Source organism: Podarcis melisellensis (genome assembly GCF_964234715.1).
Source record: "Podarcis melisellensis genome assembly, chromosome: 2".
In the NCBI taxonomy this organism is placed as follows: Eukaryota; Metazoa; Chordata; class Lepidosauria; order Squamata; family Lacertidae; genus Podarcis; species Podarcis melisellensis.
In genome coordinates, this window is record NC_138529.1 from 27,223,821 (window position 1) to 27,251,064 (window position 27,244).

The 27,244-nt window shown below is 51.9% G+C and overlaps 1 protein-coding gene across 1 annotated transcript; it reads left to right on the plus strand.

The window, feature by feature from the left end:
- The first annotated feature begins 1,512 nt into the window (after positions 1-1,512).
- Positions 1,513-23,047, plus strand: FAAP100 (FA core complex associated protein 100). Its single transcript, XM_081899621.1, has 9 exons — positions 1,513-2,244; positions 5,607-5,725; positions 7,499-8,427; positions 12,727-12,880; positions 14,135-14,946; positions 17,587-17,723; positions 19,922-20,038; positions 20,946-21,032; positions 22,301-23,047. Exons 1-9 carry the CDS (start codon positions 2,080-2,082, stop codon positions 22,424-22,426), a joined length of 2,646 nt encoding a protein of 881 aa, XP_081755747.1. The 5' UTR covers positions 1,513-2,079; the 3' UTR covers positions 22,427-23,047.
- Positions 23,048-27,244: the final 4,197 nt, after the last annotated feature.

Below are 27,244 nucleotides of genomic sequence, written 5' to 3' on the forward strand. Positions count from 1 at the left end.
ACTATGTCACAGTGTTGAAGTCCTTTACTTGTACAGATGCAGCTCATGGCCTGTCCGAAGTGGAATGCCAAATTTGGGAATGAATCATTCTGTAGCTTCTCATATGCTGTACTTTTACTCTAAATGCAAACATGTTTTAAAAAGGGCTTTTAAAAAATCAGATTACTACCTTTAGCTCTGATAACTTTTATAATACCAGGCGCGCGCGCGCGCTCTCTCTCTCTCTCTGTCTCTCTATGTATGTATGTATGTATGTATATAATAGTTCTACATGAAAAATCCCCAAAGCTACAAAACTTCCACACTTGCGTACATCTAACCTTTTAATAGTCCCTGCCCTCAGGCTGAAAACCTTACTAGTTTCGCAAGCCATTCTGGGAGACCTGTTGGTTTTGTTTTGGTTTTTTTTAAGAACAGACTAAAAATACTTCAAATAATAATAATAATAATAATAATAATAATAATAATTGCACTTTTTTATTTTGGCTGTGTGATTTTTGTGACTGATGCAAGAGCTTTGAATGGTTTTTAAGTGCAGCAACTACAGTGGTGAGATGAACATGTATGGTTTATTACTGCATATGGAAGGCATAATGGTCAGAAGTAACAAGGACTTGAATGACTGGATTCTGTGCTGAAGGGAGAAGCCAGCCTCTGGATTAGGCCCAAACGCACCTGATTTATCAGTTCCACATTTCTCCCTGCTCCCCATGGCTCAGTCTTCCGCTTTATCCTGATTTATTTCCCAAATATAGCTCTGTCCCACGGCGGGCAGTGATGCCCTCTGCTGGTTCCACAGTGCTTTAACTCCCTTTTTGCTTTTTACGCCAAGAATCGGTGGCACCAGCTCTTAGAACATACCTATTTTCTGTAGCCCTGAAAGCTGGGGATCGACCGGAAAATGAACTAAGCACCTTATAAGAGAAAAAAGAAGAGGGATCTGCAGGGCCAGAACAAGGGACAGTCTAGTCCTGCATGCAAGCCTGGTATTCAGAGGTAGACTGTCTCTGCACATGGGCGCTCCATCCCTCTCCCGGGCTTGCAGTTTTCTTCAAGCAGATTTCCCTCCCGGCCACGTTTGCATTTATAACTCGAATGCAGTTTGAGCCCTCAGCCCTATGCAGGGCATCTGAACCAACCTCTCGTCCGCTACCCCCCGCCCCGCCCCGCCCCGCCCCGTTGTTTCCCCTTCTAGCCCGCGAAGCCGTCCTAAAACAAGACGAGAAGTACGCATTGCATTGCACGGGGATCATTGCAGCGGGTTGCGCTAGATGACCCTCGGAGTACCCTTTCCACAACCCGACGGTTCTCGAGAGGCCCCACCTCCCCATGCACACAGCTTCGCCCTGCCCGCCCCCCTAGCAACGCAGAGCCTACTCTTCACCCCCCCCCCCACTCCGCCCTTTTTAATATTTTTTTGCGGCATGCCGTAAACCATCCCTTCCCGCTACAGGCAGTCGCAGGGCGAGGAGACGAGAGACGGGGAGAGCCTGGAAGGGGAGGTGCCGCCCGCGCCCGCCAGCTGCTGGGGGCATTAGAGCAGCGGCGGCGCCCCGGGGGGTGGGCTGCGGAGGCGGGGCCACAGTAACAACCCCGCCCCTTTTGCTGGTGGGGTGGTGGAAAGAGAAAGCGGGGCTGAATCGCTCGCCTGCGTGGGAACTGGTTGCTTAGATCCCCCATTGGGGCGTATTGGTTCCCCCCTCTCCCTTTTACCTTATTGGGAGTGGCTTTTGCTGTCTCCGTGGGAGGGGTGCTGGTGGGGTTTGCCCCCTCCCCTCCCTCCCTCCCCCGTGTGGGTTTCTAATTCATCCCCCTTTCTCTCCCCCCTCCCTTGAAAGAAAGAGGGGAGGGTGCTCACGTCGGGGTGGGCTCGCCTCGCCCAGGTAGGCTGGTCCCTTTGTGTGGCAGGGGAGGGCGCCTCCATCGTTGGTTCTCCTCCTCCTCTTCCTCCCCCCACGTGTTTTAAGGAGAAAAGGGGCCGCCCCAGGCAAGACTCTCGCCTCCTCGCCCGACCCTGCTGCTGCATGCGTGTCCTCCTCCGCGTCCCTTTTCCAGGCTGGCACCGGGGGGGTCGTCGTCATGGCACAGGTGGGGCACCGGGTGGATTACCTGGCGGGCTTCTGTTGCCCGGTGGGGGGGCTGGCGGCTGGCAAGCCCCGCGTGCTTTGCCATGAGAACCAGATTTACCTCTCCAACGGCACCGAGTTCGTCTACGTTTACGACCAAGAGGGGAGGTTGATGAAGGTAAGCGGGGGGCCTTTGATTCTGCTGACCCAGATTGGTCCCTTTTGCTACAGGGGGTGGGGTGGGGGACACGCGCGGAGAAACTGGGTCAGATGCTGTGAGGCAGGCAGAACATCCCCCCCCCTTGATGCAAACTCTTTGAAACGCTAATGGCAGGTGCACAGGATGTCACACATCTGCAGGCTGCACGGATTTATCTGGAATTGCTTCCTCGCCTTGCTTCTAATTGCTAACCTCGTCTAAAATTGCCCCATCGGAGTGCAGGAAAAAACCCCCACCGTTTTAGGCACCCAGATTTTGTATGCCACATAACGTTTTGGGGAATGTGAGGGGTCAGTTCGCCAGCAAAGTAAAAGCTCGATCTACCGTCTTGGTAGTTCAGTTTCTGTGTGGTCCTTTTTTTTTTGTTCATCGCCCCTTAGAAGGTGGCAACAGCTGCTGGCTGCTTCTATGCATGGGCAGAAGATATAGCTGTGTGTTTTGTGTGTCTGCACCGATCCACCCTTTGGTGACTTCACAGCAAACCCAAGTATTGCATTTTAAGCATATACCCCAGAGGGTGGGGAAGGTATCGCTGTATGCACGGTTATGTTTTAATAGAACATTTCTATTCCCCCCCTCCCCGCTGCCCCCATTGTGCTCAGAGGAAGAAGACTATGGCTGTATTGTGTCAGAGCAATTGGCATTTCTCTAGGAGATCTGGTTGAGAGACGGTTGAGAACCAAAGCCCTGGACTTGCATGAACTTTGCTGTGTGCACCAGGGATGTGGAACCTGTAGCCCTCCAGGTGTTGATGGACCGCAGCTCGCATCATTCCTAATAGCTGTGCTGGTTGGCGCTGATGGGAACTGAGAATCCCAACAACCTCTCAAGGGTTACATGTTCACTATGCCTGGTGTGAAGAGAGTTTACACATACGTATTCATGTGCTCATGGAAGAGAACAGAGTGCCAGGCTCTGTACATCTGTTCAGCCACTAAATTGTAGCCAGTACCTTTTCTGGGACCAAATCTAGGTTTGCTTTGCAAGCTTCCAAGCAGATGTGCATAGGCGTTTAGAGCAAGAAGCGGAGTGAAAAGGATTCTGTGTGGCTACACATCCAGATTTGGTGTGCCTTGTCACCTGCTTGCCTCGGCAACTGTAGCATGAGGCATAGCACCCTATGCCTCCCCTCCCCATCCCTTTATTTCTGTGATAAGATTACATAATGATTTGGGGATTGGTTCTGCAGATGATCTTGTATATTACCTGTTGGACGCCTCATCTCAACATAACCACCTGTGGCTTTTGGATGTTTGTCTCATGTGCAATTGACAGGCAAGGCTCCCTGATGTGCCAACCTGAGCTTAAGCATCTAAATCCTCAATTAGGTCTTCTGCTGACTTTCCAATTCACTCTCTCACTCTTAGCAGCCTTTTTTTTGCAGCAGGTCGGTTGTCTGTACTACATAATCGACTTACATATGGCATCCAATTTTTGACATCTGCCTGTGGTGGTCTGGGCTTGTTTTTGTGTGTGTCATCTGTCAGATAGAAATCTGCTTCTACCCTCTGGGGGTAGTTCTGTTAAACCAAAGTTTAGAACTGTAAAATATGGGGTGTTCTTTGTTCTGTTCATTTGCACTGCCTATCGTCCCTGTCGTTGAGCGACTGAAGTCTTTTCGTAGGGATTCTATCATTTTCCCCTGTTACTGCCTTTTGGGCCCATGACAAGCCTTAGCGCTATGCTAAATGTATCCCTTTAATTTATTCCCTTGATTGTTTCTAAGGAGCCCGTGATTATGGTAATATCTGGCTCAGCCTCCCACACTATTCTCTTGCACAGAGAAGTAGGTCACAAACGGGTTAACACTTCTTCCTTTTAATGCTGCTGATTCCCCAGATCACATGTGATGCTGGAACATCTAGTGTTTGCCAGATTTCTCATCCTTAAGAAGGTGCTCACTTTGCAACCCTCCGAATTGCTGTTGCAGCTTTCACTGCAGACAGGCACGTGGGGCTACTGCCTGCTCCTTCGCTCCCGAAATGGAGGCCCATCTTGCATGAAATATGTCACTTGTTCATCAGCAGAGCGCAGCAGCAATGGCAACTGCTAGCAGCTTAAAATGAGGAATTACATATAGACTGCTAGATAATATAAACTCCGCTTATTGCAATGGATGCTCCTCAGAGAAAATGGCAGGAGTTGTACATCCTCGGCAGAGAGAGGAAAAATAAGATCCTGCTGATTTATGTGAGGGAAGGCTATGTTAAATCAAAGTGTGTGCAGACATAACAGCTTCGGATGACACACCACTGGGTATACGGAATGGTACCCAGAGGATGTTGTGTCTGGCCAGACTCAGGATAGGATACAGGAGGTAATAGATGCTCCTGGGAAACTTGCTTCTTTTTCATGTGGCTACAGCATTTGGAGGAGAAATTCCCACGGTACCCTTGGGGTGGAACCCAACGTTGCACTATTACAAACGTTCGGCGTGCTCACGAATTGCAGCCTGCCAGATGGAAAGATGATTTTGGGGCGTGTGGGAGCAGCGGGGTGGGGAGGCCTCTTGCATTGGCTTCAACTGATGAGATGTGTTAGGTGAACCCCACCCCTTGTGTTATTACAATAGGGAAGCTCTGGGATAGCTCAGTCAGTAGAGAGCACGAGACTCTTAACCTCAGGGTTGTGGGTTCGAATCCCACATTGGGCAAAAGATTCCTGCACTGCAAGGTGGTTGGACTAGATGGCCCCTTACAATTCTGTGATTCTATTGATTATTTTCAAATGAACTTTGTGGCACCTTTGAAAGCAGACAGGTGTTGACTTTGTACTGGCTTTGCACCCACACCTTTGACCGCAGAGCAGCGTGGATGAATTAAGGTGAAGCTTCTTCCGTTGTGTCTTCATGACGGGCAAAACTCCACTTCCTGATTTTCACCATGCCAGGCTGCTGCTAATAACGCAGGAGATTGCCAATCTTTTATTTTTCTTTTAGTGGCCAATCTTATGTGTTAGGCTTTAGCAGTCATGAAGAAGCAAGACTGGTGTTCTGCCATTTTGGCTTCTTTGGAGTGAAGAAGGTTTATATTAGGTCACTTTAGACCAGTGTTTCCCATACTTGGGTCTCCCTTAGCCAGCAGGACCAATGGTTAGGGATGATGGGAATTGTAGTTCAAAAACAGCTGGGGACCCAAGTTTGGGAAACACTGCTTTAGATGATCAACAGCCTGCTCTGGGTGTGTGTCCATAGACCTGGCCTTCCTGCGGGGTCAAAATGTGTCTCAACCAGGGGATGGGGTTCCTCCTTCCCTTGTAGGATTACTGAAGACCTTCTAAGACCTTCTCCTTTCCCTTTCCTTGGCCTGTTTCCTTCCTAGGCTGTCTACAGGTTCCCCGATCAAGTTTGGCACGTGGAGCTTCTGCCTCTCCACCAGCAGCTCTATATCCTGTGCGCTGGAGTTGGTATTTACTGTGTTTCCTTGGACTACCAAAGCAGGTGAGAGACAGGGTGAAGGCGTTACCTGGCAGGTGTTTCATACCTGTTTCTGAGGGCTCCAGGTTCTTCCACAAGGCTGGATTAGTGGTCTGGGCTGGAAGGCCTGGGCTATCAAGGAATGGCTCCTACTCTATGCTTACTGTTCTCACGTCCTTGGAAATGGAGATTTCTTAGGAATTAATGATCAAGTTGCCACCAATGTTGGCGACCAGACTATCTTCTTCCTTACCAGGCTTAGAACATTTTCAGTGACATGATTCAAACAGACCCATTCATTTGTCATGTTTATATTGCAGTCCTGTGCCCACTTACCTGTAGGTAAGTCCCAGTGGGCTCAGTTGGGCTTGAATACTTAGTTGAGTATTCACATACAGAATTGTGTGTTTTTACACTTCTCCCAGTGGCCCTTTCACGGTTACCGACTGTCATTTTGTAGTTTCTTCATTCTGCTTTTTAAGATAAAGCGGTAGAGCATCTGATTTGCATGCAGAAGGTCTCGGGTTCAGGTAGGGCTGGGAGAGGTGTCCTATCTGAAAACCTGGAAAGCCACTGCCAGCCAGTGTAGCAATTATTATTATTATTAATATTATTATTATTATTATATTATTATTATTATTATTATTATTATTATTATTATTCTGCCCTTTATCGAAAGATCTCAGGGCACTGTACAACGTTAAGAACATGTTTTATGGTGCATAATAATAACAACATAACATAAAGCATAATAATAGAATAGCTCAGTTGGTTTGAGTGTAGTTCTGATAATGCCAATGTCGCAGGTTCAATCCCCGTATGGGTCAGCTGAATATTCCTGGGTTGCAGGGGGTTGGGTTGGATGATCCTCAGGGTCCCTTCCAGCTCTACAGTTTAATAATAAGGAAGAACAAGCACAGCTTGATAATAAAATTATTATTATTATTATTATTATTACTGAGCTAGATGGACCAATTGCTCTGACTCTGTATCTGCAGTTTTCAGGCAGAGAATTGGCCCACACAGCAGCAACCTCAGTCAGTATTTTTTTTTTTTAATGGTAATAGCAGCCAGAAAGAGGGGTGATAATGTTTGTGTTTGCAGCACTAGGGAAGCTAGTCTTTAGCATTCTCCACTCCCTCTGTACCTTTTTGCCTAGTTAAAATTGCCACCTCTCCATTTTGCCATATGGTACAGTTTCTAAATGGGAAAATGGTGAGGGGTGGATATTAAACCTCTCCCTCCCCAATGCTGCAGCCCCAGTCTGAATCCCTTTGAGTTGTAGCCAACGAAATCATTGCATGTGCAGGACATCTTTCCTGAGCAGAATTTCCCCTCTTTGCATCTCCCCTCCAGGCCACCCTCCCCAATAAGACTCTGGGGGGGCGGTCCTCCAACCCTCCGGAGCCGATTTGGGCAGCGGCAAGGAGAGGAAGAGGGAGTCCTGTTCCACTTGCAGAAGTTGTTCCTCGCATGCAGTGATTCGGTTGGGCGCCACGCACTCCTTTGGGGCAGCCACTGTCCTGTTTGTGGTTCTCCTGCTTTGCATCTGAGGTGCCTGTTTGCCTTCTTGTGCCTCTCTGCCACAGCTCCCCATCTTCCCAAGCTGTTTTGTGAGTCTTCAGGACAGCAAAAGGGTTAAGTGGCGGCAGGGGGTTTGCTCTCCCTCCAGAGCAGTAGCTTCCCTCTCCTTTACCCAGCTGGCTGCTCAGCTCTGTGAATCACTGCCACCTCCACCTTTGTTTCTGAGCTATACCCTTTGGCTCCGCTGAGAGCTTTCCCTTGTTTGCTTTGAAGGTTAGCGAAGCGGGCAGACAGCGAGGAAAACGACTGCTTCTCCAGCGTCCTCCCCATGGGCTCCAACACCTGCACCTTCCCCGACGCCACGCTTTGCACCTTCACGCTGCTCAACGACGTCCTGGTCACCCTCTCGCAAGTCCAGGGGAAGTGGTGCATGAACCTACACAACCTCCCGGGCCCTGAGGACCGGGGGAACTTGCCACGCCAACCCATAAGCCATGTGGATATCACCACCAGCACCAACAACGACGGGGACCTGTCTCTGGCGCACTTCCTCCCCGTCCTGTGTTGCGCCTCATCCCCCAGCGCCACCGACCACAAGGAAGGCCTGCGCCACTCGGGGGGCTTCGTGCTGGAAGAGCCTCTCTTCAGCCTCCTCTTTGGCGTCGATGCTGCCATGTTGGATTCTCCCATGATCCTCTGCGGCTTCCCAGACGGGCAGCTCTGCTCCGTGCCCTTGAAGGCCCTGAGCTCTCCCGACAACCGCAGTTGCGAAGATTCGCCCATCAAGATCCTCCACCACTTGGAGGAGCCGGTTGTCTTCATCGGGGCCCTGAGGACAGAGCGGAGGTCCCCAGAGGCAGAGGAGCTGTCCGCCTACGGAGACTTGGGCTGCGACTGTGTCGTGGCGCTGGGTCACTATGGCAAAATGGTGGCCATCAAGGCGGCTCAGGGAGAGGAAGTCAAGGTCCCGGAGCTCCGCGAGTATTGCCTGCAGGGGCCCGTCCTGTGCGCGGCCTGTAGCGGGGGAAGCCGCATGTACTACAGCACCCATTCCGACATCTATGCCGTCGACTTGGACAGCAACATCCCGGAGGCTGAGAAGGTGGAGGACGCGGCAGGGACCCTTCCGTCCGCTCTGTCTCCCGCCAGCTTGAGCATCTGCAGTGTGGTGGCGCTCTCCTTGTCTTCCCGGGAGTCGGAAGGTACTGCAATGTGTCAGGGAATTACTCTGTGGGCTTAAAGTATCAGGAATAACTTGGGCATGGGGCCATTGTGAGCATGCAGCCCTCAAAATGGCTGCTTGTAAATGGCGAGATGAAGGCAGATGAGTTGTGAGGAAGTGGTGGCCAGGATGCACCTTAGCTGGGGCCTGGCTGTAGTCCCTCCCACTCCTTACATCAGGCCTGCACTGCTCTGCGACACCATTGGCTCTCTGTCATGTGGGCAGGATTTGGTTCCACAAACAGGCCAGAGAACCAATGAGGATGGGATTTGGGTCCACGAAGAGGCCAGAGAACCAATGGGGGCAGGATTTGGTTCCACAAACAGGCCAGAGAACCAATGGGGACGGGATTTGGCCCCACAAACAGGCCAGAGAACCAATGAGGATGGGATTTGGGTCCACGAAGAGGCCAGAGAACCAATGGGGGCAGGATTTGGTTCCACAAACAGGCCAGAGAACCAATGGGGACGGGATTTGGCCCCACAAACAGGCCAGAGAACAATGGGGGTGGGATTTGAGTCCACAAACAGACCAGACTATTTTAAATCTGTCCTTACGCTGGCAGACAAGTCTCCTGGGCCAGATGTGGCCCTGAGAGAGGTGCCACTTGCAGCCCTTTCAGTTGCCAATACAGAAATAGGAAAGGGGCCGGGCAAAGGAAGACAGTCTTGTGACTCTGGGCGGAAGCTTGGGGCCTTGCTGTGCCCACCTTCCTGTTCCTTTTCCCAAGTGCTCCCCACCCCTCAACAACGTTAGCTGCTGCTCAGGGCTCTGGAGACTCTTGCCCCTGCCCACAGTTCCTGTCAGCAAGCTCCTTCAGCCCCCACCACACTCTGAGCCTTAGCACGCTGTGGGTGAGCTACAGCCAGCATGGTCCCAGGTCATCCCCAGGCTGCAGGCTTTGGCCAAAGGTGGGGCCTTTGCCGATGAAGCAACCTGTGTCCCCCTGAGACACAGGGGGCCGTATCTTCAGGGTCTGCCCCAAAGTTCTCCTTCGCTACCATCCCTCCTTAAGGCCCCCATTTCCCTGTGAGCCATTCATGCCAAGCCCCGCAAGTTGGGCCTAGCCAGTCAAGGAGTGGGGAGTTCTCTTGTTCTGAGGAGAAAATGGAAACATTTGCCTGCCAGCCTGACTGCCTGCATGTCTCCAGCCTCATCCCAAGGCCTGCTTTCTTCTCTAGAGAGAGATAGAGAGAGAGACGAAGGCCTCCGGCAGAAGCTGTGCCCATCCTGCGCTGGCTCCAGGGTGCCACGGTTCTCTCTTTCTTCAGCATCCTGCACAGAGGGGAGCTTAGGGCCAGCACAGAGCAACCCCAGGCGCTAAGAGAAGCAGAAGGAATTGAATGGCAGTTCAGGAGCTCTGCCTCCTCTGGCAAAATGGCTCTGTAACGCTGTAGCCATTCAGAGTCTGGGTTTTTTTTCTTGTGTGGAACAGCTGCATTGTGCTTGCTCACCATGCAAGAGGCATTAATATCCTGTGTGCAGGAAGCAGCCTTCCTCTCGCCCTCGACGAGGATCAATAAAGGCTCAGCGGCTGCCATTTGTCTCTTGCCTTCAGAGCAGATCAGGAGTGGGGCCGCTTAGCCTGCCAGGATGGGATTAAGAAGTGTGGGGCTCTTTGCACCCACTCTTCCCATCAGGGCAGCATCAGGGATGTTGCCCAGACTCAGAATTACAGCATTTACTTCATTGTGAATATTTGGGTTTCTACAACGCAGGAAATGTCTTTCATGTACTGGGCTGTTGAACTGAGCAGGAAAGGAAGATGGCGTTGCCTGAGAGGGCAGACAAAATAGCATTGACACAGGGCACGTGCCCTCATAAGAACTAGGACCTTAGGTTTGTTGGTTTGTTAATTGAATCCTGAAGATCTCAGGGAGGCAGATTTTGCCCGTAGCCTTCTCCCATGTCCTGTCCGGACACCACCCTGCCCGCAGGCTAGTTCTCTCATCTAAAGAGCTTGCAAATCGGGAGATGGAACAAAACTGAGGAACAACGCGGCCACACAGAACCAAGTGAAAAGAGGCCATCTGGCCCCTGTGCTCAGCCGAGACAGGATTCTGCAGGGAGCATGTATGTGTGAGTTTGCACGTCTTCTCCCGAGTGCTGCCGAACTCTTCTCGGAAGCGGGTTCTCCGTGCCCTCGCAGCCCACCCCCCTTCGGCTGCCTGTCACTTCGCTTCAGCATCACTCCTGACAGCGATCCTCTGTGGGGACCAAGTAGCGGGAAGCCGCTTGTGCCTGCCTGTTCCCCTGGATAAGGGAGCGCAGTTTGCCTGGCAGCAAGGAGCCTTTGTAGCAAGGTGGCTGATGCATCAGCAGCAAGGATCCTTTCCCCCTTCCTTTGGCTCCCTTTCCTGCTCGGTCCCCAGGGCGGCTCTGCATCTTTCTCACTCCCCCCTGGTTCCATCGCTTTCCACCCCCCCACCCCACCCCCACCCCGTGTGATCGGTTTCCTAGTGAGGGGCGTGGCAACTTCCGAATTTGCTTTGTTCCCACTGATGCAGCTGTGGCGGCTCCCGAATATTCAGCACAGTCTCATAAGGTTCATGGTCTTCCTCACCACACCTTGCAGCTGCTCCTGCGTGCAAATAGAAAATTGCAGCCTCATGATTAGCACTCCAGTGTTTTTCAGACCTCCCCCTCTTTTTTTTTTAAATATGGCTTCGGCAAGAATTCTTGTCTGACTTACCTTTCTTCCCCTGAAGCCCCAGTACAGTGGTACCTCCAGTTAACTTAATTCGTTCCGGGGGTCTGTTCTTAACCTGAGGTACCACTTTAGCTAATGGGGCCTCCCGCTGCTGCCACACCGCCACCACGCAATTTCTGTTCTCATCCTGAAGCAAAGTTCTTAACCTGAGGTACTATTTCTGGGTTAGCGGAGTCTGTAACCTGAAGCGTCTGTAACCTGAGGTACCACTGTACTGGAATTCTAGACCAAGCATGGGCAAGAAACTCGATGGGGGATTATTGCTGGATCTCAGGATGGCAAGGATTCACGAGTCCCAACGGTTACAACAAAATGAAACACACACCCCAGAAATATACTGCTGAAATAAAGAAAGCAGTAGGCAAAGCTGGGCGTAGGTTACTGTCTGGAAGAATTGCGATCTCAGTTTAGCCCTGACGCTCAAAACAAAATGGTGGACTCAGGATTCCTCACTGCAGAGATGGAGAGCCTGTGGGGGAAGGGGCGGTGGGAGCGGCCCGCCTCGGGTGTCATCACTGAGGGGGGTGACATTCGGCACACCGCACGCCAGCGACTCCTAAGCATACCCCGAACTGTTGGGGGAAGGGGCGGAGCTGCGCTGCTTTGCCGGCAGCATTCCCCCCCTTTCCCCTTCATTTTGACAGCTCAGGGGAGGCTTGGGAGTCACAGGTGGGCGGTGTCCCATTGCCCCCCCCCCCGCTTCTGGGCTGCTTCCTGGGGAGGGGAGCCCAAGCTGTCAAAAGGAAGAGGGAAGGGAGGAAGGCTCCTGGCAAAGTTGCGCGGCTTGGCCCCACCCCCACCCAGGAAGCAGTCCCCTGGGACGCCCGCCCTGCCCCATGGCCCCACCCCCGGGTGCACCGCTCCGGGTTCTGGAGCAGCTAGCTCCGCTTCTGTGTGGGTGTTGCCCTTGCACTGCAGCTCCCATAATCCCTTGCCAATGGCCATTCTGTTTTTTTCTTCTTCAAAAAAATTGATTGGTTTTCACAAAATTATAAACAAACAAACATAAATCTTAATCTTATTAAAATTACACTTATTAACATTATTAAGGGACTTCCTCTCTTCCCCTTGGTTGAATTTCAATGCATATCTTTTTAACGGTTTTCCAAATCATAATTCTTATAAACTTAACTTAATCATTTAACATCCTTATATCTTTTCAATTCGAAATTAAACATAATAATTCGTCACTTCACTTATATAAACTCCTAAGCCAATCAAGTACCTGCAAGCTATTTCCAATTAATTTAATTTGACATATTTAACTACATAATCATTTAATTTTGTCCATTCTTCCTGATACTCCTCCTCCTTCTGGTTAGGTCAGCTAGGACCTGACCTGCCAATGACCATTCTGGCTGGGGCTGATGGGAGCTGGGAGTTCGACAACATCCCTGCTTTGATCCAAAGTGTATGACTTTTGCACCTGGCTCTCTGATTGGTAGGTCTCAAGGTTCTGCTGAAAACCTTAAGGGTGGTTGAGGTGAGGCCTACATCCTCCTGAAGCCGTTTTCTAGCACCCCACCCACTGCCCCAGTCTCCATCTCTTGTGTGCGTTTCTTTCCTCAGGTGAGTCCGAGCTTCTGGCGTTATCTGCCAAAGGCCGCCTCATGACCTGCGGCTTGTGCAGCCCAGATGATACGCAGCCTTTCAAGATGAACCCTGACAAAGCTGGGCAGAGGATCAAGGAGCTGCTGTCTGGGATAGGCCATGTCTCTGAAAGGTAGGAGCTGTCTGGTATTTGCATCCCTCTGCCTCCCTCTCTTCTCTGTCCCTCATGCACACAACATACTGCACACACCAGATGTTTTGTGTGTTTTTTCCTTTCCTTTTTCTTAGTGCATATAGAGAAAAATGCAAAACTTAGTATCAAATATCTTTTTTCCTTTTTTTGGGGGGGGGTCCAAGCTAAGACTTTGATCTAAATAAAATAAAAACATAAAGTGAGGCAGAGTGTGTGGTTTTTTTTGGGGGGGGAGAAAGGAATAAAGAAAGAAAGGGAGAGAAATAAAGAAAAAGAACTAGAAAAGAGGTTTAAAGAGAGAGACAAATAAAATTCAGAAGGTAAGGGACTTCCGATTCTTTGTCCACTATATATAAGCAATATTCACTTCATCCACCCCAGTATGAATGAAGTCATTTTCTACAAACAAACGTTATCTTCAACCCTCAAATCCTAACACCGTTCTTTCATTTTCTTTTTCACGCAAAATGTTTATGAGAGGATTCCAACCTTTAACAAATGTTAACAATGACTTTTTTCGTATCAACCATGTCAATTTCGCCATCTCAGCCAAGTCCGTTAGTTTTAGCAGCCGTTCTTCCATTGTTGGTAATATTGAAGCCTTCCATCTTTGTACATGTAAAAGCCTTGCAGCCGTAACACACCGGGTGTTTTCATATGAATATCTTGCAATGCCAACGGGATTGTCCTTCCTCAGAAACTGGTATGGGGAGGTCAGCTTTGGCAATCTGATAGCAACATCCAAGGATCAAAAGCTGGCCACAGGTGCCTTGCAAACAGGTTGGCAATTATAGCTCTGTTTGGGCATGCAGCCCATCATTTAATTCTGTTGGCTGGGCTCCACCATTGTCTGCAACTGGGGACTAAAACAGAGAGTTTGCCGGCTCCCTGCATGATTTTGAACCCTGGGTGTGCTTGTACAGCAGGTAGCCTTTTTCGGACCGCACCCATTTCCCCTGCCCCACCTGAAGAAAAGGCATGGAAAGCAGCAGGGCTGGGCAAAAGGAGAGTGGCGGTTCTTGTTTTCTCCAGTGTTCTTGCAGAGGATTTCCTGTGCATGTTCATTTCTGGCAGGCGAGTGCCTTTGGCCCCCTGTTAATTCGTCTTTCCTTTTGTGTGTGTATCCACGCCAGCTCTAGGCCTTCCCTGTAATCCGTTAGGACCTGCAGGCTCCACTAGCAGTGCCGGCATGACTGCGTTTCTCTCTCCTCCCCCCCCCCCCGGTCTCTGCAGAGTGTCATCGCTGAAGAAGGTCGTGGACCAGAAGAACCGCGCTCTGACGTGTCTGAACCAGGTGATGAACGTGAGTGCGGCTTTGCTGTCCGGCCAGAGCAACCAGAAGCCCATCACTTGCACCATCACCACCCACTGGAGCCACATCCTGGTCCAGGACAGCTTGGCGGTCTCCTGTGTTTTGGAGAACGCCAGCGAGTGCACCCTGGAGCGCGGCTGGACCTTCTGCGTCCAGCTCTTCGCCAGCTCCTGCGACTTCGAAGAGGACTCGTCCGATTCCGCCACCACCTACACCTTCCCCATAGACCAGCTCCTCCCTGGGAACAAGACGGAGGTGACTCTCCCACTGGGCCCCGCCGAGGGCTCCAAGCTGGAGCTGCCCTTCATGGTCTCCTGCTCCCTCTACTACAGCCTGCGGGAGATCCTGGGCACCGTCTCAGAGTCCACCGACCTGCTGGACGACCTGCTCTCCGACGACTCCACGGGCCTCTCCCCGGACAGAGAGGGCATCTGCCTGCCCCTGAAGGAAGTCACCGTTGACCTCCTGCAGTGCCTCCGCTTGGGCACCACCAACGGCAGCCTCTCTGAAGCCTCCCCTCCTGCAGCTGCTCTCCCCCTCCCTGCGGACCCCCTCGACACCTTCCTGAAGCTGTCCCAGATGCAGTCTGACCTCGAGAGCGTCGAAGGCGGCGGCGGCGAGCTGGTCCCAAGAGCTCTCGGCCCTCTGGGAGAGGCGTACTTGGCTCCCTCCGTGGCCTCGATCAAGGTGTCCTCTGAGCTGCTGAGAACCACCCTGAAGGACTTCTGTGCAGGTGTGTGATGCTTTGGGGTTACCGGTGACCACCTTCCTTTCTCTCTGCATCTCCCTGGTGAGGGTTTTTAGCGCCTGCTGAGCCCACCTGCATTGGCAGGTTCTTAAATGCTTATTCACACACACACACACACACACACACACACACACACATATGCTGGGAGAAGTGGCTTGTTTTGCATGCAGAGGAGGCTGTTTGCATGATGGGGAGCTTCCTTGTCAATGGGCTGGTTTTATCCCGTCCCTGGGCAGCAACGTGCGGCCAGCTGTCATTTTATTTCGTCGCATCCCGTTTACAGCCCCTCTCGTCCTCCAAAAGGAGTTCAGAGCAACTCCCATATGCTTCCTCAGGGTGTCCTCACCCAGATCTGGCAGCTCACTTGGCCAGGCCCTGCTTTAGCCTCTCTTTTGGAAAAGGCATTTATATCTGCCGTTGGGCTGTTCTGTTTGCCAACTCACCCCTCCTGGCGCAGAGGAGAATAATGCAAGCTGCCCGACTCGGGCTTTGGCTCCGGCTCTGTCTCCAGGCCAAAGGCAAGCTGTGTAGAAACAGTTTTACTTAAAACTCACAGTGGCCGTCTACCCACAACAAACCTTGTAGAGAAAATGCTGGGTTTGTGCTCATACCTTCGTTTCCAAGGATGTTGTTGCAGGAGCCCACTTGACCCTGGCTGGTTAAAAATAATCTCAGAAAACACCCATCCTCTGGCTGTTAATGAGTAGCATGTGGCCATGTTTATTCCTTAGTTTGGATGTTTTTCGTTACTTTGAATTCCAGAGAAATCAGTGCTACAGCGGTGGTGTTCTTGTGAAGGTATCCCCGGGGGCATATATCCCTTGAGAAAGACTTTCCTAGGTTGAGTATTCTGTGCTAAGCCTAGGACTGATATTGGAAGAAGATTATTATTCTGCTTGTGAGCTGTTGGCCTTGCAGGACCCCAAACAACTTTTCTAAGCACCTTTTCCCACCAAAATATGCCCCGCAGAGGACCTTAAGGTCACTGAATAACCATAGTTTAGAGGTCCCGGGCCCTAAGGAAGTCAGACTATCCTCCACCAGGGCCAGGGCCTTCTCAGTGATGGCTTCGACCTGGTGGAATGCTCTGTCCCATGAGACCAGAGCCCTGCAGGATTTAACCTCCTTCTGCAGGGCCTGTAAGACAGAGCTATTCCGCCTGGCTTTCAATTTGAATTTAGCCTGATCTTTTATTCCCCTTCCTTCCCTCCCCCTCCCCTTTTTATGAAATTACCCGCTTTGGGATCCCACAGCCAATTCTTCCCTGGTCTCCTCGCTGGCCCAAATAGGACTAATTTAGCCAGCTAGCCCTGGTGACCCTCTAATGTTTATTGGATGGATTTTTCCCCAAATTGATTTTTGAACTTTGAATTTATTGTTATTCATGCTTATATACTGTATTTTATGCTGTTTTTTGTTGTATCACAATTAAGTGTTTTAAATTTGTTGTTAACCGCCCTGAGCCCGGTTTTCTGAACCAGGAAGGGCGAGGTATAAATAACAAAATTATTATCTATTATTATTAACTATGAAGGCAGCTAATTTCAAGGCCAGGCAACTCTGCAGTGAAGATTTTCAATTGTTGGTGGATGATCCTTGCAGAATCCTTTATGGAACCATAGTTACATCAAACCAGAGAGGCAAACTTGGGTCTTCCTCTCTTCTCTGATTTAGTGCTGCATACTAGCACCCTAAAGTTTGAAAATGATTCCCAAATTCTTCAGCAGGGTAGGGAAAACTCTGCTGCCAAGCGAGGAGTTGCACCTGGACCTGCACCTTTTCCCCATTTGATAAAAGGGGGCTTTGAAGTAAAGAAATGATAACGCCATTGGCACACACTAGCAAAAAAAACCCGCAGGATGGCCCTCCTCATCTGTAGTTCCCAGTCTGCAGATCCTACTTCCAGCCAAGGCTGGCGTGCAAGGTTTGCCAAAATATTTTCCCCAAGGAGCATCAAATCCTGTATTTACAGTTAATTAAGCTGGGTATAAATTTGCATAATTGTCCTCATTGGGTTGGGTTGTTGTCGTAGTAAGATTCAAATGCCTTTGCCAAGAATGATGGCCATGGTGGCGAGATTAGGATCTGGGGGTTCCCTTGATCCATCTGCTGGAACTGTGGATCCAGCTCCCGCCAGCTAAGGTGGGGTGCCTTTTGAGCTGCTGCACCTGCAGCCAGGAGAGCAGCCTAGGACAGGCACATGTGCTTTTGCGAAGCATTAAATTTGGGATTGGGTCTTTTGCCTACAAACCAGGTGTGTGCCCTAGCCTTGGACCGTCTGCTGCAACTGGCCGCTCCTTTCACCCCACCAAGTTGGCAACCAGTATCAAATCACCCCTTTGCTTGGCTTGCAAATATTCTGCCCCCTGCCATATTGCACTGCGGGACAATCAGAAGAACCGGCGGGGCTATGGGATCTTTCGCGCTCCCTGTTAATTTGCATCGGGAACAGCCCTGCCTTGTGCCGCTGCGGCAAATAATCCCGGCCAGCAGCTTCCCAGGCGCTTCAGGTGGTTGGTGCAGGGTGGAAATCGGGGACAGGGGCAGTCGATGGCACCTGCGAGCCGCCCACAATTCACACGTGCTTAATGATGGTGTCTGCTCTTCTCCGTTGTCGCTGCTCAGATGTCTCGCTCTGCTGCGCTGTGCTACGATGGCTGCTGGCGGAGAACGCCGAGGCGGACGCCCTGCAGAGCCAGGATGCAGCAGCCGTGCGGGGGCTGGCCCCAGATGGAGGCGAAGTGCAGTTGAACATCCGAGAGGCAAGGCATGAGTCGTGGGCTGGGCCTAAGGGAGACGGGTGTAGGGTTATCCTCCTGCGGGCACTTTGGCCAAGACAGAACCTGGCGTGGTTTGGGTTAGAATGTTGAAAAGTTCCTGACAGCAGCAGCCTCTGCCCTTGGGTCAAAGCTCTCATCTTGCAGTCCCTCTTTCAGGTACCTGGAGTAGTGTCTCTGCTGGCCTCATAAGATCCCGGAGCCTGACCTTAGATTATAAGAAGCCTGAATATGGCAGAGGGAAAAGAGATCTTGGGAATACCTGGATAGGAAGCTTGAAGCAATTGAATTACAGCTTTTTGCCAGGCTTTTCTGCACGCCTTGCATGACGCGTGGGGTGAGGAGACCCATAGCTCTGCACAGGCCTTGGTACATCTGTAGACCTCTGCATGTCCTGCCCACCCCACCCCCCTCTCTTGTCTCCAAGTTGGGAAAGTGCTGCTGTATATGCAGAAGAGAGGTGGAGCAACTCAGCCCATGGCTGGAATTTCTGCATGCCAGAATCACAGTGGCTAGGTTGGGCTGAAAGCATCCTTTTCTGAGTACTATAGCACTAGGTGTAAGGGAGAATTCCCTATAGCAAGTTGTGTGTGTATGTGTCAGGCAGGCAGGCAACCTATTAAACAAGAGCAGTGGAAACTGCTGGAGCAAATGCCCTGGTTTCTGACCCCTGTCATCTTTTTCTCAGTTGCTTCACTCACAAAGTAAAGTCTTGCAAGTTTAACCTTGGAAAGACGGGTGGGTTTCTGGCATACGAGAATCGGTGCCTCTCCAAATGTCGCTGAAGTCCCAAGTCCCACCAGTGCCAGCCCCCATATCCCACAGTCAGGGATGATAGGAGTTGCAGCTCAACACCACGTGGAAGGCCACAGACTCCCCACCTCTCCTCTAGCTTACCCAAAGGCAGATTCTACAAAGTCATGCTGGGTGCAACAGCCTTCTATCTAGTCCAGGGATGGGGTACCTTTTGCAGCCCTTTTGGGCAGACCTTCCAGGGCCTGCATGCCAGGGGCTAGAGGCAAACATGGACAGGGCAGAAAATGTGACTCCCACCTTTGTAGAGTAGGCCACATTACACACACACTCTCCCTTTCTCTTTTCCATTCAGGCTAGCAAGACACATCACAGTTCAAGGACTCATTCTAACCAGGCAGGAGTGCTTGTTAATAAGGGCATGGAAATGGGGCCAGGGAGGGGTAGTCTGAAAGGGGGTGGGCCAGTTTGGACAGAGTCCCGGGGGGCCAGATGGAAAAGGCCTGAGTTTCCCCAACCGAAGGGCTCAGCTGCGTTTGGTCTCCTTTGCCCTCAGTTACTGAGATATGAATATTGCTACCGCTTGACTGCAGGAGCCTGGTCCAAGGCACTAAATAAACGGGTTTCTCTTGCTCATCAGCTCTGCCGCATTTCAAGGGGGAGGGTGATCAGACAGGAGCTTTGGCTGCCCCCCCTTTAATCCTCTTGCCGCGGCACATAGCCGATGTTAATTGCTAGCTGGCTCTGCCACCGTGGCCGGTAAACCCCCCGAGGGGGTGGCAGAGCGCTGGCAACCACCCGGCCCCTCTGGCTTTGCGCAAGGGAGCGTTAATAACGCCAGCAGTGATTAGTGGCCGTGCTAATTCTGCTCTGGCTGGCCCTTGCGGATTAAGCTCATTGGGGTGCATTTCAGTGGGGCACGGACAACAAGCCCTTTCATTTCGGCAGGGCGCAGGGGCTTCTGGCCCAGCGTTTCAGCTGGCCACCACCGGGGTGCCAATTCATGCCCATGTTTGGTGGGTCTCAGCATCATCTGGGTAAATTCAGGAGAGGGGAGAAGTGGGCGATCTGTGGATCTGTTAATTAAAGCTGCTCCCCTGGCATCTCCTTGGAGTCTGGGAAGTTACTGGGCACTGTCTTGCCACGGTTGGAGGAGAGATAATAGTGGAAGAGGGTAGGACGGGAAATGATTAATTTCCCCCAGAATCTGCAGAAGCGTGCAACAAAATATTAGACCCAAGGGGACCAAATGCCGTCTTCGCCACCAATATGGCAAGCTGTGCCAGCCACCTGCTTACATCCCCTGTAAAATGGAAATGGATGGTGGGCTTTTTCTGAAAACAGACCAGTGAGGCGCTTTGCCGCTGGGCTTTTTAATTTGCACTGTTTGGATGAATTTGCGGCAATGGTGTGTCCTCGTTATCCGCCAGGTGGCTGTCAGTGAACTGAACCCAGCAGGCCCCATCCAAGCGGTGGAGATCATAATCCAGAGCTCACCAATGGAAAACATGTCCCAGCTGCACCATGCTGTGGTCAGGCGCATTCAGGTACCTGAGATTTCAGATAAGTGGGAGGGGGAGAGATGCTGTTTTGGGGTTCTGGCATCCATCGGCTTTGGCCAGCATGGGCTAAGAATGGTCAGGGATGGAGGGCCATAGATTACATGTTTACTATTAATGTTTGATATTTTTAATTACATCTGGATAACATGCTCTGGTTATCTCCCGCTTGGACTACTGCAAGGCACTCTTTGTGGGGCTATCTTTGAAGGTGACTCAGAAACTACAACTAATCCGAAATGCAGCAGCTAAACTGGTGACTGGGAGTGGCTGCTGGGACCATATAACACCGGTCTTAAAGGATCTTCATTGGCTCCTAGTGCGTTTCTGAGCACAATTCAAAGTGTTGGTGCTGACCTTTAAAGACCTTAACGGCCTCAACCCAGAATACCCAAAGGAGCATCTCCATCCCCATTGTTCAGCCCAGACACTGAGGTCCAGCTCCAAGAGTCTTCTGCTGGTTTCCTCATTGCAAGAAGTGAGGTTGCAGGGAACCAGGCTGAGGGCTTTCTCGGTGGTGGCACCCGCCCTGTGACACGCCCTCCTGTCAGATGTGAAGAAAATGCAGAACTATCTGACTTTTAGAAAACCTCTGAAGGCGGGCCTATGTAGGGAAGTTTTTTTGTTTGCTGTTTGACAGTGTTTTTAATATTCTGTTGGGAGCCACCCAGAGTGGATGGGGCAACCCAGTCAGATGGGTAACATATAAATAATATTATTATTGTTATTCCCCACTCTAAAGGGTGTGAGAAACAGGAACCCTGTTCTGCCTCATTCCAGTCATCTTTGAAAAGTGTGGGTCCTCTGATTCTCTTATTCGAAGGCAAGGAGCCTGGATTTCTCCATTGGTTAATCTTGCTTTAATGAGCCCCCCACCTTTTTTTAAAAAATGCAGACTCTGATTCTGGAGCAAGCAGCCGAGGACTCTTCTCCCCCAGATATCCGTGTGCAATACCTCCACCAGATCCAAGCCAACCACGAGGTAAGAGGCATTTCTCTCCCTCCCAGTCTCCCAGGTGTCCTTAGGTTCCAGGGGCCACAGAAGCAGATCTTGCGCCACATCTTTGTGCCTGAGTTGTTGCAGGAAGGCTGGAGAGTGGAGTGGTGGTGGTGACGGCAGCAGCAAGGGAGGTGGGTGGGTGAGGCGAATCACATGCAATCCCAGGCCTTTTGCTGCTTGGGTTGAGCTCTGGAATTGCCTCTGCCCAGAGCAGTTAACCAGGGCTTCTCTTTCGACTCTCGCCCGCATCAGGCCACACAGAGACACCTAAACGGAGGAATCCGGGTTGACAGACTAAATGACAGCAAATGGATTTATGGCTTGTTCTGTAATTGCTGGGTTGAGACAGGCAGTTGGGCTGACCCAATCTGGCAGTGACTGCGTTCCGTTCTATTTATGCTTTCCTTGACTTGATTAGCAACCCCCCCTCTCTCTCTTTCTTTCTCTCTTCCTCCCTCCCTCCCTGTCCCTCAACCCTCCCCTCATCCCATGGCTTCAGGCAGACATTTATAATGCATTCCATATGATTTCAGGAACTGGAAATGTTAAATCTCTTTGGCACTAAGGTTTTCACTCAGGGCTTGTCTCCTCTCTCTTCTCTCTCTCACACACCCACCCAAATTCAGCAGCAAAGAAAATTAGATTCTACAATCCGAATGAACTTTACACTGCTTGTGTAATTTGGGGTGGTGGCAAAAAAGGGGATAACCGGGAGGGGGGAGAGGCACCTTGTTCATAGTGGGCTGAATGGCGAGTCGTGGAGAGAGGAGGACTGTTACGTCTAGGGGAGGAATGAGGGAACATGCCACAGGATGTGGTAGACCAATTGGACATCAGCCCGCCTGTTTAAGCCAGCCTTCTAGGTCAGTTGGTTAGGGTAAGAATGCCAGGGTTGCGGTTGCAGGTATGAGACCCATATGGGACAACTGCAGTTTCCTACGTTAACGATCCTTCCAACTCTATGATTCTATTACAGTGGTACCTTGGGTTACAGATGCTTCAGGTTACAGACTCCACTAACCCAGAAATAGTACTTTGGGTTAAGAACTTTGCTTCAGAATGAGAACAGAAATCGTGGGGCGCCGGTGGGAGGCCCCATTAGCTAAAGTGGTACCTCAGGTTAAGAACAGTTTCAGGTTAAGAACGGACCTCCGGAACGAATTAAGTTCATAACCCGAGGTACCACTGTACTCCTTTGCTGCTGCCTCTCACACCAACTGCGCTCCTCGCCTCTCTCTTTCTTTTGGAAGGTGCTGCTAAAAGAGGCACAGTCCCTGCGTGACCGCTTGTGCCTGGGGAACGATCCGGAGGCGACGGTGGAGAAGCTCTTGCACGTCTACCAGCAGCTGCGCAACCCCAGCCTGGTGGTCCTGTGAGCAGGGCATGTGCCGTGGCACTCCGTCTTCAGTGCACCTCGGACGGCTGCGCATACTCTCTTTGCCCTGTGCCGGTGGAATGAAGGGAGCAGCTGGCTGTACACCTTGCAGGCGGACCGAGGGCTGGAACAGAGGCATGGCAGGGAGGAGGAGGAGGAGGAAGGGTATTCCAGCTGGACATGCCCTGGGGAGAGGGGGTGTCTGGCTGGGTCTGCTCTGTGGAGACCCGGCCTTTTTTAATTTATTCTCCTTTCCCCCTGTCCCTTTCTCCACTCACCCGCCCCATTTCAATGTGATTTTTCCCACCACCGCCGCCACCCCCCGGGTTCTGAATCCCTGCCCATTCCTGGCAGATCTGATTGGTTTGTCTTGGCAGCCTCGCACGCAGGCAGAGCCGTCCAAGCAGACGGCCTCTGTGGATGCGTGTCTGTGGTGTGTGTGTCACGCGTGTGTGTACGTGTGTGTGTGTGTAACTTGGATGGCTGACAAGGTGCCGTTGGTGGGTGTGGGTGCCGTGTTGTGGAATCACACTGGACCGTTGCTAGTTTAGCTTCTTTCGCTTTCGGTGACAAGTGGCTTTGCTGTGCCAGGCCTTGGGGGTGGGGGGCGGGGAGGGAGGGAGGGAGGCGGGTTTGGGGGGTGAAGTGGGAGGGGGAGGCCTGTTGAGTTGTGGAGGGAGGGGAAGGGGGCAGATTTTAACCGAGTTTTTGTTCCCTTCCGAGCAAAACGAACAAGCCGACAGTGGGGAAAAAGGGCTATGCCTCTAGCTGTGTTGTGTATTTCGGAAACACTGTGGAAAAACAAGACTCAAAAAACAGGATGCCACATGCATAAGTAACTCAGGGGTGCTGTTCGGATGGTGCCCCTTTTTCTAATGGAGCGCTTTGCTCCTTTTTCCAGTATTTGTCCTTTCTATATAAACAACTTGCTTGTCTTATTTCCATGGTGCAGACTCGTGCAGGGTTGTTTGTGGGGTATGTGGAGTGCATGGGCGGTTTTCTGGGGGGTCTTTTGTGGGGGAGGGGGTTGTGGACGTGTGTGTTTAAGCCTTCCTTTGCAAAAAGCCACATGTCCGAGAGAAAAAACACGCCGTTTTCATAAAGCTGCACGACAGCCTCCCTTTGCTGTGCAGCCTGTCCGCGTCTCCCTCTTCCTTTCTCCTGCTCTGCTGGCAGCTTGGCGACCCCCCACCCACCCACTTTCGCCCCCCGTGGAGCTAATGCAGCTTCCGCTTTAAAAGCTGCCTCTTTTCCCGATGAATAATTGAGAAGCCATTCGGCGCGCTCGCTGGCCGGCACTAAAGGCCATTAGGAAATGCTCCAACACTTGGGGGTGAAAGATGCGAGCACTCTCCCATTGCCTGATCGGGAATAATTGATGTCATGTCTACCCTCTGACCTCCCAGTAGAGTCTCTTCACCTTGAGCCTCTGAGAGCTTCACTTCAGGCAGATGGGGCTACTTCCTCTCCCCACCCTCCTCTGAAGCTACTGGTTCAGCCTGAAAACGGACCGGGGGTGGGGGGACTGTTGTCACAAAAATAAAAGATTGCTGGGTTTTCTTTTTCCTTGCCCAGGCCTGCATTTTGAATCCCAGAGGTGGCCGAAGCTGTTTTCTTTTTGCAGAACTCCACTACATCTCCCTCTCCTATTACACTGCCATTATTATTATTATTAATCCCACCTTTCCTCCATGGACCTCAAGGGTGGAGTGCATTGTTCTCCCCTCCCTATTTTGTCCTCACAATAACCCTGCGAGGTAGGCCAAGCAGCCGACAGCCCCAAGGCAACTTGGGAAGCTTGAGTGGAGGATTTGAACCCTGGTCTCCCAAGTGCTCCTCCGGCACTCTAACCACTACACCATGCTGCTGGCTCACGGGGGGAAACCGGGCCTTCGGAAGCGAGCCTCTCTGTGTGCTATTCTCTGCTTGTGAGAGCTGAGCCGAACTAGGGGTTACAATGAATAGGGAGGGCAGGGGTCAAGGGTGCCTGTTGAAAGGGTCACACAGAGCCATCCCTTCCTTTTGGGAACCAATGCATCCAGGCCAGGGGTTTGCAGCGCGGTGGCCTGGGTCAAGTGGGGAGGGGCTGCTGCGTGCCCCACGCTTTGCGGGTGTGGGGAGGGGGCCGCGCGGCATCCCTCCTCCCGCGCGCCTTTGGAAAGGTTAAGTCTCAGGCGGCGGCTGGTGCCTGTGTCGGTTGCGATTACGCACTCGAGCGCGCCTGCCGCCTGCCTCCCGCTCCTGCTCAGCGAGTCTTGAAGGGAGGAACTGACAGATCTGGGTCTTTGGGTCTCCTCCGTCGCCCTGCAGGGCTAACCTAATTGGATTGCAGCCAAAGCCGCCCAGCCCCGCTTGCTCCTGCGATTGGAGGAGGGAGCCCGGCTCGCAGCCAAGGAGCCCTTTTGCAAAGGTGCTCGCAGCGCAGGGGTGGGGGGAGCGTTGGCTGTGATCCTGCGGAGAAGTCCTGTCTCCCCGCACTCCAGTTGCAAAGGCGACAAGCAGAGCAGGAGCTTTAATGAAGCAAGCGGCCGTCTGACCATAAGCCTGTGAGTCCTATTCGCTGCCAGCCCGTGTCCAAACTGGAGAGAGTTGCTAACTGGGGCGTTCAGACGCAGCACTAACTGGGTTAAGAACCCGGGACCCAGAAGAACCTGCTCTTCTGTGTACCTAAACCTCCGACCGGCCCCTGCCCTATGAAGAGGCTCCCCAGTGTCCCAGAGAAAATGCCTGGGTCTCTGCTTCCATAGCATTTCTCCCTGTAAACTAATTGACTTGGAAGCTCTCGCCTGCTTGCAGCTCTGCTGCTGCCCCACCGATTCCTGCCCGCCTGCTTCTTCGCCGCCCCGTCGCAAAACACAGCCGAGGGGCTTCCGGGAGCGCGTGCGCCTCTGCCTTGCCTGCCTCTTGGATTTCCCAAGAGCCGCGCGCAAAGGCGGCCCTCATTCGGCCGGATAGCAGCTCCGTTGCTTAGAGTGCTGCGCTGAAGACGCCAAGCTTGCAGGTTCGATCCCTGTAAAGGACGGCTGCATATCCCTGCATTGCAGGGGGTTGAGCTAGGACTAGGTGACCCTCGGGTTCCCTTCCAACTGTCTGATTCAAAGCGCTGCACTGGGTGCAGGCGGTTTGGGTGGCTGCCCTGCATGGGTGCTTCCAGCAGGGCAGGGTAAATTATGCTACCGCGATGCTGCCCTTCTCGGCGCCGGTGCTGAGCCTGCAAGATAAAGAACCCACTTGGAACCAGGAGGGAGGCTCTCGGCTGCTTAGGGAAGTCGCAGCACAGCCCATCATATATTTTAGCGTACATGCCGCACGTCTCATGTTCGCCGTCCTTGGATCTGATAACCTGGAAGGTGATCGGTGGGGCTTCCAGCCGAAGCCACTGCCGTCGAGCCGTTCCCGGCTCCAGTGCTCCGCCTTATGCTGCAGGTGGCAGCACGTTCATTGCGCACGGATCTCTCTTCCTTGCTACCGTATCGGGAGAGGCGCTCCGCTCGCATCAGCACCACGAAAGCAAGCAGCAAAAAAATGCTGGAAGGAACCTGTTGAGCGTCAGAAGTTGAATTGCTCCTCCCCTCCCCCCCCCCCAGCTCCTGCAGCTATTTTTAAACGGGCCTCCTTTCCAAGTCCCAGGACAGGTATGGGGAACCTGTGGCATGGCAGAGCTTTTGCTACCCACAGTGCAAACGCTCCTCTTGACCTCCCTGGCCTGCCATGGTCTCCAACAAGCCGGGGTTACTTATTGCTGTGGCACTACGGGAAAAAATATGGGCAAAAGCCACAGTGAGCAAATGGCTTTATCATACTGCATTTGGGCAGCGGGGGGCGCTACTATCTGCACACAACTTCCTCCTCCCAGTCTTCGCAGCACAATGCTAACCGCGTTTGCTCTCACTTATGGGACTTTTAGTGCTTAGGATGGCGCCATACTTTGCAGAAAGCCGTCACAATCCTGTGTCACACTTTGGATCTCTCGCTCACTTGTCTTTATAGCTCTTCCGATTGTCCCTTAGGTGAACCGAAGCAAGGGGCTACCCGCGTGCCCGTTTTGGTGTCACTAACTGAATGGGATAATGCTCCCTTGCCGCTTGCCAACGTAGTTTGAGGGTTTTAGGCATAGAATTACAGAATTGTAGACCCCAATCTAGTCCGACCCTCTGCAGTGCAGGAACCATTTATTGCCTGATGTGGGGCTCAAACCCACGACCACGCTCTACCGACTGAGCTATCCCAGCATACTTTTATGCGCAAGATCCTGGGAACTATAGTTTTCCCCAAACAGCTGTGATTCCCAGCACCCTGGAAAAACTACAGTTCCCATGATTCTTATGCAGGAAGTCATCCGCTTCTAAGCCTAAGGTGTCCACGCAGCCACCTTTTAAATTATATGTTGGGGGTTTCAAAACATGTGAAAGTGGGGAACGGGGTGCATAACAATACGCGAGCCATGGTCCAGCTTAGCTCCATGCAAGCCTTAAAATGACTGTGGTTGCAAAACCTGCATTGTGTCCGTGGTGTCCATTTTTTCCTGTCAGCCTCAACATATATATGCTTTAGGACTTCTACGAGCCAGATCTGATGCATAGCTGTCAAGTGTCCCTTATTGGAAGGGACAGTCCCTTATTCCAGCGCCATGCCCCGCTGCTGTCCCTTATTGATGGATGTCCCTTAAATGATGTCCCTTAAATTTCAAAGGAAGCAGCTCCTCTCCTTCCCTCCCTGCCGGCCAGGGAGGATCCAACTGTGTTGCGTGGCTGTGTTGCTCACCCAATAAGAAGTCTAAGAACGACTGGGGGGGTGGAGCTTGCATGTCTTGTGTGTG

Bases quoted from the DNA above. Each gene is read 5' to 3' on its own strand.
- FAAP100 (XM_081899621.1), top strand. From the start codon at position 2,080: ATGGCACAGGTGGGGCACCGGGTGGATTACCTGGCGGGCTTCTGTTGC. The intron at 14,947-17,586 runs GTGTGTGATGCT...GTCGCTGCTCAG, and splicing joins CCTGAAGGACTTCTGTGCAG to ATGTCTCGCTCTGCTGCGCT. The intron at 20,039-20,945 runs GTACCTGAGATT...TAAAAAATGCAG, and splicing joins CTGTGGTCAGGCGCATTCAG to ACTCTGATTCTGGAGCAAGC.